General features: G+C 34.9%; 1 protein-coding gene and 1 long non-coding RNA gene across 3 annotated transcripts in view; both read right to left on the reverse strand.

Moving 5' to 3' along the window:
- The window catches only part of fus (epithelial splicing regulatory protein fusilli), a 178,780-nt gene extending 177,297 nt beyond the window's left edge, over positions 1-1,483 (reverse strand). Inside the window, exon 1 of one of the 2 annotated variants that reach the window (XM_074171264.1) lies at positions 801-1,427. In XM_074171264.1, coding sequence (XP_074027365.1) covers positions 801-950 — 150 coding nt within the window. In that variant the 5' untranslated portion in view covers positions 951-1,427. Of the gene's footprint in view, positions 1-800 lie in introns of both variants that reach the window. The other variant, XM_074171263.1, reaches the window with a different exon arrangement.
- An 8,912-nt stretch (positions 1,484-10,395) lies between these two features.
- LOC141480795 (uncharacterized) lies at positions 10,396-12,499 on the reverse strand. The gene is made up of 2 exons (XR_012464565.1): positions 12,392-12,499; positions 10,396-11,014 (listed from the first exon to the last, which is right to left on the reverse strand). It is a non-coding gene; the product is annotated as an uncharacterized lncRNA (long non-coding RNA).
- Between the last annotated feature and the right edge of the window lie 516 nt (positions 12,500-13,015).

Consider the following 13,015-nt stretch of genomic DNA (forward strand, 5'->3'; position numbering starts at 1 on the left):
AGATAGGTAAATTTTCGAGAAAAGAACATTTGAAAAAAAATTACTGTAAAAAAGCTAAAGCTCACTTGGTCTTTCATTTTCTATTCGATGGGTACATTTTTTTTATTTATTTTGCTTCAACCATAGTGAGTTATTAGCTATATGTCGTTTATAAATTGTTATGATGTCATTCAAGAAGTAACATGTCAATAATGAAAATTTACAATGAAAATAATAATGAAAAAGTTTTATAAATTTCATCAAAAAGCTTTTTTATTGTAATACTTATTTTCATTATTGACATAGTACTTCAAAACATAGTACTTTCTAAACATGTAGATGTAGGATTCAATATGAAATGATTGAAGTATATTTAACTATTTTATATATTTCAACTCACGAAGAAAGCTTGATGGAATCCGAATACATACCTCCTAAGCAACGGTAGAAACTAGATACTAAATACAGTTAGATAAACACCAACTATGAACATATAAAAACATCCTATCAAACAACTTTTTGCAGTTAACCGCATTATGGGATAGGAACATTATTTTTGAAAAACGAAAAATAAATCAACAATAGATAAACAGAAATAAAGTTAAAAAATTCTGCATGTAATGATTTATTCAGGGTTTTAAATCGTATGGATATATAGATAATTTCAGGTTTCAATTTAGAATATCCAGGCATACATTAACGTGTGCACCCACATGTAGCATGTAGATTACTGTTTTAGCGGATATAAGAGAAGTTTTTGATTAGTCACCCGTACATTTTCCTATATATAAATAAAACATCGGTGCATAAATTAGTCTTACCTTGTTTTGTACTACATCCACTATAACATAAATGAGGAGAACGATTTCTTGCTCGTCAGACCCCATAAGGGGGCCCTGGATTCCTGCCGTGGCCACGTACAAAACACAAATATAGTGCGGCCCGATCATATTTAAGCCCTTTATGCTCATCTGTCAAGATATTTTCCCGAGAATACTTTAACGCGGCATATTTACACAAGCCATTTCATAAACAATCCGACATTTTGCCACGTGACACCTGTTTGATTCAGGTAAAGGTGGAATCCGTTGGAAAATGTTTGTTTGGATTTTTTTATTTTGTTCAAGGTATCGGGAGAACAGTCCACTTATCAATGCTTTGTTGTATAAAATAAAATCACAGTCATTTGTTATACCTAACCTAATTTTCGACGAGAAACAAATAACACACACGTAAGTACATAATAATAAAAATATCACAATATTTAGATAACGAAACGGCGATTTTCGAGTGTTTTGAACAATTCTAGGTTGGTGCTGGAGTTCCTTAGTTGTTTTTCAAATGGACACTTGTATCTTTGTAAGGAAACACATTCACTAGTCACTTCACAATTTAATTATACAGTTTTATGCGACACTCAAATTCGACTCTACCTTAGCAGGTAAACCGCGACGAAAACAATTGAAACAACCGAAAGTGTCCATAACGTTCACAGCCTTCCTGACATTTGACAACTTTGTCTAGTTTTGGATGTTTTCGTGTAAATTCACTGTACAGGTATCTCTGTAGCCTCAATTTCTCATGCGAAGAGACCGCGTAGACTGGTTTACCTGAGCGTGGTGAACCAATAGGAGGAAGGGACGGTGTACAGTCTAACGCAAGGTAACTAACTGTACCTCTTATTCGATAGTTATATAATTAAACAACTTCGGTTGCCGCATGTTGTCTGTTTTATTTATTTATTTCTATTTCAAGTCATTCATAATGGTGATGGGCCTCCATCTAAGAGTAATTCTGCTTTTCAAAACGCCTGCTGCAATTCATTTGCCTCGTCATGTGTTGGATGTTGGTTATGTGCATACCTACTTGTTGCTTCATGCATTTTAATCATATTGGTATAAAACTGACAGTCATTGAGTGGGTCATTCGTAGATACTAAAAAATGACAAAGTATTTGTAATTGAGAAAGCAGCAAACTACATAAAACCAACGAGAATGTTGAAGCTTGGTAGATAGGTGGATATTGATCATTCATGGATTCAGGAAAAATTCTTCATTTTATAGTACTTTTTTGGAGGGCATAACCAGGGGGGATGTCAGCCTTTAACTCAGCTTATGATTGATAATAGTAAAATTGAGTTGTGCTCTTGGAATACTTTTCATGAATTTGGATAGATTTTTAATTGAGTTTTCATAACTTTATTTTTTTTGAGTAATGATTGATGTTTGGAAAAAACATTTTTATTACTCTTTCATATTATAAAGTGAGTGACTAAATTGAGAAGCAAATTATTCATTTCGAAAAAGTGGATTATTTTCTCGAAAAGTCCTACGTTATGTCACGTAGTAAATGATTTTTAAATTGAAATATGGATCGTGTGACACATTTGACAACACTGTATTTGACGATACCTTCATTCAAATTGATCCATGTGTTTTTACAAGATGAACAAAAATGAATATGTAATTTCGTTTACTGAATACAACCAATGAAATACCTAAATCGTGAAATCAAGTTATTTTTCAATTTTATTAGAAAAATATACAGCTTCAAGATGTTGAGATGTTGAGTGGCACTTTATCGGTCCTTGTTTACCAATTAGTAAATTGGTAAACGAGTAACCACATTGCGTAAGTTTCCTTTTTAATATACTGAAGAATTGGTGGAAAACCATACATGAATTTTTATAAATCTGAAAATTTCATTAGAAAGACTACCGTAAGGTCATGGTCCCCGAAACAAAATCGTCGGAGCGCCCTTGTGTTTTCCTTCACTTGTTACATGTACATAACAGTGAATTCTATTACATTAATTGATCACCTACACGTTAATTTGAGGATTTCTCGGTTATACCACTTGAAACGAATCCTTCACTCATTAATAATAATACATTTATTATTTATCATATATAAAGTACAGCAAGCGCCAAACGTGATGGCAGGCACCATGCGCACAAACTCCGTTTCAATGTAACCCCCACTACAGCTCTTGCAAGACATACAAATGCTCTGTACAGAGGCGAATCATTACTTGTCCTCCAATGATGTTGGCGTTTGGCATTGTCTGAATAATTTGTGTTGTTTCTGAAAAAATAGCATCACCTAACAATAAACCAGCTATCAAGAGTCAGGCACGTGAAATAATTTTTTCAAGTGTTCATTACTTATAATACTAAATGAATTATGAAAAAAAATTATAATGTTCCATTTACTACCCTAATTAATACGAATACTAGGTACGACAGTGGCCGGCAAAGAGCTTATCGTAATCCAATAGTAATTCAGTTGGGACGGTCTGTACCTGCGCGATTGCTCGCCATCAGCCGTGGAGTGTAATAGGAAGTTTCATTTTTCATTTTCAAGAAAAGGATATATTTATGTACCGACTTTTAGTCGGTTTGGGACCATTCTCTCATACCTTTTATGTTTTAACAATTGGTCATTAATTACTATTAAAATTTTACGATTAAATGGTTAAATAATTTAATACTGAAACCGTCCCTCTTTGAAAAGGTTAAGAATATATGATAAACAGTTCATTAACTTTATAATCTATTGTCATGATAAATAGGACTTTGATTCCGTGAGACTGTTGAAAAATTATATAGAACAGTCCATATTGTGACGAGTTTTTATATGTTTGAACTCTCTATGCTTTCTACGGTTTCTATACTAACAAAAAGTGATTATTTTTTATATTGTGCGACTTTTTGTATGTCGAGGGACAGAATAAACGACGATTCAGAATAAATAAGCTAGTTGTTATTCTTGAAACGACCATTTTTGTCGTTCAGTGACATCAGTGACGACAAGAAGAAGTCGGCTCTGTTGGAAGTACCTAATATTAGATCCTAAACTGACTCGGAACCAACATTAAGGTAGCTGAGAGATCAAATGAAGACCTAATCTGTGAATATCAAAGATGAACGAAGCCCCCAAGCTAATTTTCGACATAGACAACTGCTAAGCGAGATTCTTTCTATCTGTGTTTTCGTTAGAAACAATAGTGGTTAGTTTAGTATTAAAAATATTTATTTATAATTATTGCCTTGTAATGTGTATTCCTAATCGAAATTTGTTTCAATTCTCCTAATAAATGTAATCACAATTACTATGTCTTTCTATAATAATGGAGAAAATTTTCAAATTCAGTAAATCAAAATAAATTCAAAAGTGGAGCCTTTCACGAAAAAAACGTTTGGAAAGTAAATGAAAATTGCTTTAAAGTCAACAAAAAATGCATGTATTATATCCCGCTGTCTCTTATATTCTCTATAGATACTTATATCCTCTATGTCTATCTCTATATTTATGTATATGTCTGTGTCTATGTATATATATATGACTATCTCTATGTCTATCTCTATCTATATGTCTTTGTATATGTATATGTCTATGTATATCTCTATGTCTTTGTCTATGTACATGTCTATGTTGATGTCAATGTTAAAAGTTAATGTCAATGCCATTGTTAATGTTGATGTCGATGTTAATGGTAATATCGATGTCGATATTGATGTTAATGTCGATGTCAATGTTAAAGTTATTGTCAATGCCATTGTTAATGATTTTGTCATTGTTGATATAAATGTCGATGCTAATGCTAATATTAACGTTAACGCTGAAGTTAATGTTAATCAACGGTGGTGTTAATATTTTAGATACGTTTTGGAATCAGAAAGTTTGAATATCAATTCAAAAAGTAATGCTTTAAATTGAAAGGGGAATATTTTAACAAAAAATATTTTTTAAAAGAACTGTTTTTATTTCAATTTTTACATTTCGAATAGTTTGCTGAACTCGATTGTATCCAAAGGAGAAGTCTGAGAAAGTAAAGACAATGACATCTTTTCTTACGAAGACACCATCTAGGGATCGACAGACGATTCAATCCACGAATATGAAAGAGAAACGAGGATCCCCATTTTTAATTTATTTTTACAATTTTATGTATAACAAATTATTTTTCGTTTTTCTTAATGGTTAGGCATGTTGAAATACATGGAAATTCATAGTTTTCATTGAAAGTATTTCAATGGTTTGAAGGAATGTCAGAAAAAAACTATTGGACTTATCGATTATGTTGATGTGAAAGATCAACAGACCTCTTTTTCTGTTCAGTCGGTGTTTATTGTGTGATTGTTATTAACGATTTTTATATTTGCATTGGACGATAGTTGCAGATAATGTTCCATACTAGACCAGCCGCGTCGTAGAGGCGTCGTAATCCTGATATGTCCTTGTCAACAATTATTTTTGAAAACATCGCATCCAAATTCCTTAACGTTTAAGAAATCCATCACTTAATTTCAATGAATAAATCTGCAAAGTTCTAGTAAAACTTATACAGGGTGACAATTTGAAAACTTACAATGGCTATATCTGAATAACCAAATAAAATATAAGATATCGATGAAAACAACTTCCATAATAGGGAAAGGGAAACAAAATGATATAATAGCTAACTTGTTTTCACTTACCCCCTAGTCCCCAGCCACCCCATATAGTCTTGAATGGCAACCCCCTACTTGTGATACCTATTCTAAAAGCTCTTAAGAAATGCTCTTCAATGGTACCCTACAAATCTACATTCGATGTAGTAGTTTTTGGTTAATAAAATTGATTAATGTGAATTGAAATTTTATTTTCCATTATTAATTTAAGAAATGTTCGAAATGATTTCCATTCTTTACAAGACAATGATAGAATCTATTTTCAAACACTTGACGTATTGTTTCCTTCAATTGCTCTATTGAGTCAGGTCGCGTCTTGAAAACAACAGATTTGAGGTGGCCCCAGAGGAAGAAATCAAAAGGAGATAGGTCTGGGGATCTAGTAGGTCATTCAATAGAATTTTACCAGATTTTTTAACATAATGAGGAGGTTTCCCATCCTATTGAAAATGTAATAAATTTTCTTTCAAAGACTAATTGCCGTGTATCTCTCTGATTCTCTAATTCATGAACTATCCGAAGTTCGATAGATCTTTCTAACATGTGGGCATACATTCCGCCGTTTAAATTCTCTACTATAAATAAAGGACCACTAATTGCATCTCCCAATATACCAACCCAAACATTTACTTTTTTGGGGTATTGCGTATGCCTTTTTCTGAATAGTCGTGGGTTCTCGCCACTTCAGTAACGACAAATTTGTTTCTTCCTGTGCCTATTCAAATAAAAAGTGCACTCGTCACTAAGGCCGGTGACATACTTCGCGATTTCCGAGCGGTTTTTTCCAGCGGTTTTTTTCAGCTGATTAAAAATCGCTACAATGAGTACCTGACAGTGTCCGTGATTTCTGAACGATTTTCTGGCAGAAGGTGCTCTTTCTGGAAGACGCCAGCCAAGGAGGTACAACGTGCATCGAAAGAGGGACCAGAAAAAAAGGTTTTCTGTTATATGAGTGCCCCTACGACCGTCTATGCTTTATCTCTTTCCAGTTTGTTAAAAAAACTACCAGGGTCGCTTTTGTCCCACAAACAACGCTATGAATCAAAATTTCCACTTCCATGCTCGAATCGCAACTGAAAAACCGCTCGGAAATAGTCAACACTGTCGGGTCCCATTCATTTACCTGGGTTCCCCCTCTCTTCTACGTGGTCGCCCTTGCCCTCCGATTGTCGCTCGGAATCCGACGACCGGTCGGCTGGAAGAAATCGCCCTTGTTAAAAATCGGAAACTCTGTCATGTTCCATTTAAAGCAGGAGTTGGCCGCTCGAAAATCGCGCTGGAAAAAGCCGCCCGGAAATCGCGAAGTATGTCACCAGGCTAAAGCAAATATTTTTGATGAGCCGAGGTTCTGCGATAATTCTAGCTGTCATAATTTCACCAAATACAATTCTTCTGTCGGGGTCACCGTCACAAGTTCTTGAAGGAGTTGCATTTAATATAGATGAAATTTATGTAATTCAAGTACTTTCCTTACAGATTCGCGGGATAATCCGCTTGCTGTAGCTGCCTTACGATTCAATGAAGTATGATTCATTGCAAAGTGTCCAAGTACTTCAATTTGCATTGCTTCGTCCAGTAATCTTGGTTGATCCTTTTTTTATTTGTGACAGTACCAGTTCCTTCAAATTTTGCTACTAGTTGGCGAATGTACACGTTACTTACATTTCTCTCCGGATGCGTCTGGTTAAATACTTTAGTTGTTCTTAACAAACACTGATCTTCTCTACCATAAATAAAAATTATTTCCACACGTTCAGTTATGTTGTACACCATTGTTGCGGATAAACACTTATGTTTCTCGTGTATAACGTATTGAAATAAAAATCAAATGTATTAAGAATAAGAGGATCGTTTCCCGTCTTAAATTAAAAATGCAATACAAAAAAACCTCTTGAAAACGGATATTTGAAATACCCCTTCATTGTTACTTTTACTTATCAACTAAGTCAAATTTTGTCAGGTACAAATGAACAAAAATAGTACAGGTGTAAAATGTTGAAAGAGTCTTAATATCAATGCTATGATAGTAATAAGAATTTTTTAAACATTTCTTAAATGAATAATAGAAAAAAAAATTAAATTTAAATAAATAGTGTTTTATTTAATAAACCAAAACTTACCACATCGAATGTAGCTTTGTAGGGTACCACTGAATAACATTTCTTAAGATATCTAAGATAAGGTATCACAAGTACGGGGTTGCAATTTAATAATATAAAGTTGGGGTGGCTGGGGGTAAGTGAAAACAAGTAGCTATTGCATCTTTTTGTTTCCCCCTCCCTATTGTGGAAGTTGATTTCATCGATTTCTTATATTTTATTTGGTTAGGTACTCAGATACAGCCATTGTAAGTTTTCAAATTGTCACCCTGTATGAAAACCATCTTGATTAGAGTGAAGCATATCAACTCAGTACTGATAGCGGCTTGATTCGCGCACCGCCTAAGGGGGTACTCGTGACGGTGACTGCTTTACCAAAAATTGATAATTACGTAGGTTTTCTCGCATTCCGGAACTACACGGCCGTTCCGACGAGATGTAGTTTGTCGGTTCAACGTTCTCCAGCGCAGCGGTCATTGGCTGCTATCTTGTCAGCCGAGTCACAGCACCGGTACAATCTGGCAAAGTTGCCTTGTTGGACCTTGTTTTACGATCGACTTTTTTACAGGGAACGGCCGAAAAGGAATATCGTTTAACCGGCGGAGACGAATGGGGGACTAACGATTAACGTATAATCGACGAAATGAACGTATCCAGGAAGCAATAACTACAGCGGAATATTTCATTGCAACGTTTTTGGTCTCAAAATTTTCTACAAATTGAAAATTAATTTCAGTTTCGAACGACAGGGGTAGGCATTTCAAGATTACCCTTTGTTCTGCCCTCTGGTGAATGTTGAATATTCGAAATACGAGGAGCACCTTCAAAAATCTTAAAAGAAATGTTTCGAACAAACTGTTTCATTTTTTTTCAAAGTATTTGGCTTTAATACTGATACACTTTTGTATCGTTTCAACCAATTTTGACACATTTTTTCCACACCGACATAGGACAACAAAAAAAATCAGGCGATAAATCAATTCTGTTTTATTTTTAAATGAACATGAATGCACTGACCTGTTATTTGATGAAAATTAATAAAACTATCCATGTAATATCAATAATTACAACATTAGATTTGAAACACCTGTTTCATGAACAGTGTAATCTAATGTTTATCATGCACGAGATGGTTGCTGGAATATTTAAAAAAGGATACACACATGGAAGATATTAATACTAGTATTTCTAGTTTGAAAGGTGTTTGAATCAAAGCGTTCGTAGAAGTTATCAAGAAATTGTGCTCAGAAAATTCATCTGAAAGAGTAATTAACACGGTCTACTTCAAAAGTCAGATTCAAAGATTTGCCCCTCGATTCATGGGTTCCGCCCATCAAGACGCCCAGGAATTCCTTTGATATATTTTAGAAGGTTTACATGAGGACCTCAACAAAATTACTGAGAAACCTGAACCCATCTTAACGAAAATTGACGAAAAACTGAGCGAGAGCGGAAAAGCAACGAGAGTATTGGCTGAGATATTTGAATATGAACAACTCTAAGATTGTAGACAATTCAGTTGGTCAATTAAAATCCACTATGAAGTGCACACACTGTAGTTACTCATCAGTAAGCTTCGATCCTTTCTGGGATTTGTCTCTCCCCATATCACAAAATAACTGGCCAATCGAGTTTGTCGCATTGCTTGGATTCCTTCACAAGAGAGAAAAACCTGTATGGGGATGAAAAAAACAACGTGTTCGAGATGCAAGAAAAGAAGAAAATGTATAAAGTCCCTATCAATCTATAAGTTTCCCTGTATTTTAGTAATTATTTTAAAAAGATTGTCTCCAACGGAAAGATTCATTGACAAATTGAAAGTTTTCATTGACTTTTCTTAAGATGGATTAGATATGAGCAATTATGCAACAGACAATGTGGATCCTTGTCATTATAATCTATATGCACTTTCAAATCACAGTGGAACTACTCACAACGGGCATTACACATCATATTGCAGACACCCATATAGTGCCACGTGGCATGAATACAACGATTCACACGTGTTCCCTAATTTCACCAAAATCGCTTGTGAGTGATGAGGCATATATCCTCTTTTACGAAGCAGCACCTTTCTGGTGATTTTTTTTCTTCTTCCTTTTTTTATAAACTCAATTCTGTGAATTGATTTGTTATTCATGATTGTTCCAAATAAAATTTCAAACAAATCCAATTAAAAATAAATACTTGAACAATTTTCACAAACATTTTGGTGTTTTCTTCTTTGCTTTTGCGCAACCAAAACGATATTTTTTTAGATCGGATCGCCCCGTGTGATGAAAAGTGGATCCTTTACATCAACAGAAGGCGTTTACGACAGTGGTTAGACACCGATGAGCTACCCAGGCACTTCCCAAAGGCGAAAACCCACCAAAAAAAGACGGGTCAAACCATCACAGCAAAGTTCTGTTGTAAGGAAATCGACAAAATGTACCAAAAATTGCGTCAGCAGCAGGCGGCACTGGTCAACAAAAGAGGTCTGATCTTACTCCACACAACATCCGTCTGCACGTTACAAAAATTACCGTGCGAAAATCAAACGAATTTATCGTCGAAGTTCTGCCTCACCCACCGAACTCCCCAGATTCCTCGCCAATCGACTACCTTCTTTTCAAGCACTTCTTTTCAAGCACCAGTAGAACCTTTGCCAATCAGGACCAGGCAAAAACGACCTTCGTCAAATTCATTCAATCCCAAGCAAAAAGCACAAAATTTTTATACTGACGTAATTATTTGACTTGTGCTACGTTACCAAAAGTACAGTGATTCAAATGTCACTTATTTAGATTACATTGAAGTATTCATTGATACATTGCAGTTTTAAGTAGTCTCATGAAAACGGACAAAACTTTCAAAACAACGAGTCGAGTCGAATACGTTTATTTATGTTATATTGTTTGTTTGTTAATTTTACATGTTTTCATTCTATGGTGTCCTGCTTTGGGCTAGTGCCTCTCCAGGGGCTGTATTAGTTTATGAATTTACTTTAACATAAAAAATAATAATATTGGGTTAGAGTTGTCTTAATATAAGTTGGTTGTTGTTGTTGTGTCACTGCGTGTTTATCCTATGTTGTTTGGAGCAATTGGTCTTCTTTCATTCCTTGTGTTGGTCTTCTTTGTGGGTTGTCCTATGTTGATTGGGTCTTCTTTCATTCCTGTGTTGGTCTTCTTTGTGAGCTTTGTGAGTTGTTGTGTGTTGTCTCTGTTTCTGGTGTTCTTGGAAGGTGGGTAGGGTTGTTTGTTTCAGGTCTTACTTGGCTGTAGTCTGTCCTTCACCTGATTGCTGGCGGAAACTCGCCCAGGATGTCTTGGAACCTCTCCGGGATATCCTTCAGGGCTCCTAGTAGCCTGGCTGGGGAAAATGGGAGTTTTCTTCTTGTGATCCTCCTCGCGCCCCCGCGGGGCCTTCAGGGTGTGGCCAGTGTCTCTTTTGTTTCTTCTTGTGGTTCTAGTGATGTATTTGCCCCGGAGTTCCTGAAATCTTATGTGTACTGGGGTAAGTTTTATTGTTTTGTATAGTTCGTTGATGTATTATGTACTCGTATATTTACGCTTGATCCGTTCATATACTCCCCAGTAATTTTAAAACCCCGGTAATTATAACAACGTTTACACGTGTAACCGTGGTCATGTATTAGGAGATATTATCTAATATATCATCTACTTCTTTATAATTATAAATCAGAGATTGCAACAATGAATCGTTTTCGAGAAAGTCTTACTGGCGTCATACTTTGGGAAAGTTCAACAAAAATAAGACATTTTATTATTCATTAATTATCCTAGTTCTGTCGTCACATTTCAGTAAGGCTTGAATCGAATCAAAAATTCTCACACATCACATCTCACTCTTCTGGTTTGACTTTTACAGATATGACTTCCCTCATGACTTCATCGAAATCAGTAAAATAGTTTTTTGGCCCTACATAATTCTTTAATAGAAGGATTTGTTTTCTCAGACAAATTCAATTAGCGACTACGGATCATTGTAAGATGTTTTCAAAGTGTTTATTTTTTTTCAAGAACAAAACACAAGCACTACAAGAAAATCCTTGAGGCGCTCTAAGAGCGGTGCCTGTTCGAAAGAAGCGGTTCAAATTGGATTTGAATCGCTGGAGATTGAATTCATTTAGAAAAACGTTCATAGGAAGTGCATTCCACATAAATGCAGTTCTCCAAATGAAACAGGTCTTGAACAGTTCTGAGTTTAACCTCAAAACGATGAACAGCCACAGTCCGTCGCGTATTTCTGATATGTACCGCTCTTGATAGAATCAAATGTGCTAAGCTAAGTCACTTAAACACTTCCCGTAAAAGTATCAGAAGAGAGACAAATCCCAACCTTTCTTCGATGTTCCATACTAACAAGGTTGCAAGTGTCTCTAATCAGGCGGATGATTTTTTTCTGGTTGATCCGTTTAAAAAAAAATATGTGTTTCCGTTAATCAGCTTATGCTTAGGGGCTGAGCTCCATATACATGAGAACAATACGCTAAAGAAGGTCTGATCTGTGTTTTATGAAGCATCAAAAGTTGCAGATGTGTGTACATTTTTTTTGTTCGGAACAGTGTTCCAAGCTTTTGAGAAGCAGCCTTTCCAATTCTAGCGACATGATTGTGCCAAGACATATTGGTGTCCATTTTAACATCCAACAAACTTATCGAAGCAGAAAACGGAATTGTCCTGACGTCATTATATCCGGTTCAGAGACATATGTCGATACCAAATTACTTTTCTTCAATATATCCGAAAAGAAAACTTATTTCGTATTAAATTTTCTGGAAATCACATTTTTTGTCTGTCTTCTGTCGTTTTGTAGACATTTGAATTCTAGGTCCATTAAGTATATTGTCCTTACATTATTTCCTTCTAGAAACATCACCTAGACACAAACTGACAATTGAAATGAGCAAAGGGTCTATACACTGATACTGGGATAATCACATAGTTGAAAACTACATGTATAATAATATTCCTTTTTATGTATTTTTTACAATTTTTTATATGAACTTAATATGAGCTTGGCAATACCGTAAAACTTTTTCATATTCGTGTATTCTTTAGTCCAGTCAAAGTGGATGAAAAAAGGACTGAGTTTACAATAAGTTCCAACAAGCTGAATATTTGTAAAGACCTCAAATACGCCATAGTAAATGGCGAATAAATGATGGGAGCTACCGGAAAAATGATAAAGAGAAAGATTTCAGGTCGTGAAAATATCTAAAAAAAATGGTATCCATACTTTTTTCTTGGAAAAAATCGTTATCAAGATTTGACATTTCTCTTATAATGACGTGTTATAGGTCTGTACAAAAAGTCAACCTGTTGGAAATTGATGTGTTTTGACTGTGTGTGCTACATTACCAACTTGTTTTTGATGTCGATTTGATGGTTATTTAATCAACAAAACAGTACTTTTGAGGTGTTTTTTTCCTTCTGTCTTTAATAAGCTAAATTCTGTTAATTGATTTGAATTTCATGA

This window comes from Leptinotarsa decemlineata, unplaced genomic scaffold, assembly GCF_025532065.1.
Source record: "Leptinotarsa decemlineata unplaced genomic scaffold, Ldec_3_MD MMD2_tig00000010_RagTag_RagTag, whole genome shotgun sequence".
Taxonomy (NCBI): domain Eukaryota; kingdom Metazoa; phylum Arthropoda; class Insecta; order Coleoptera; family Chrysomelidae; genus Leptinotarsa; species Leptinotarsa decemlineata.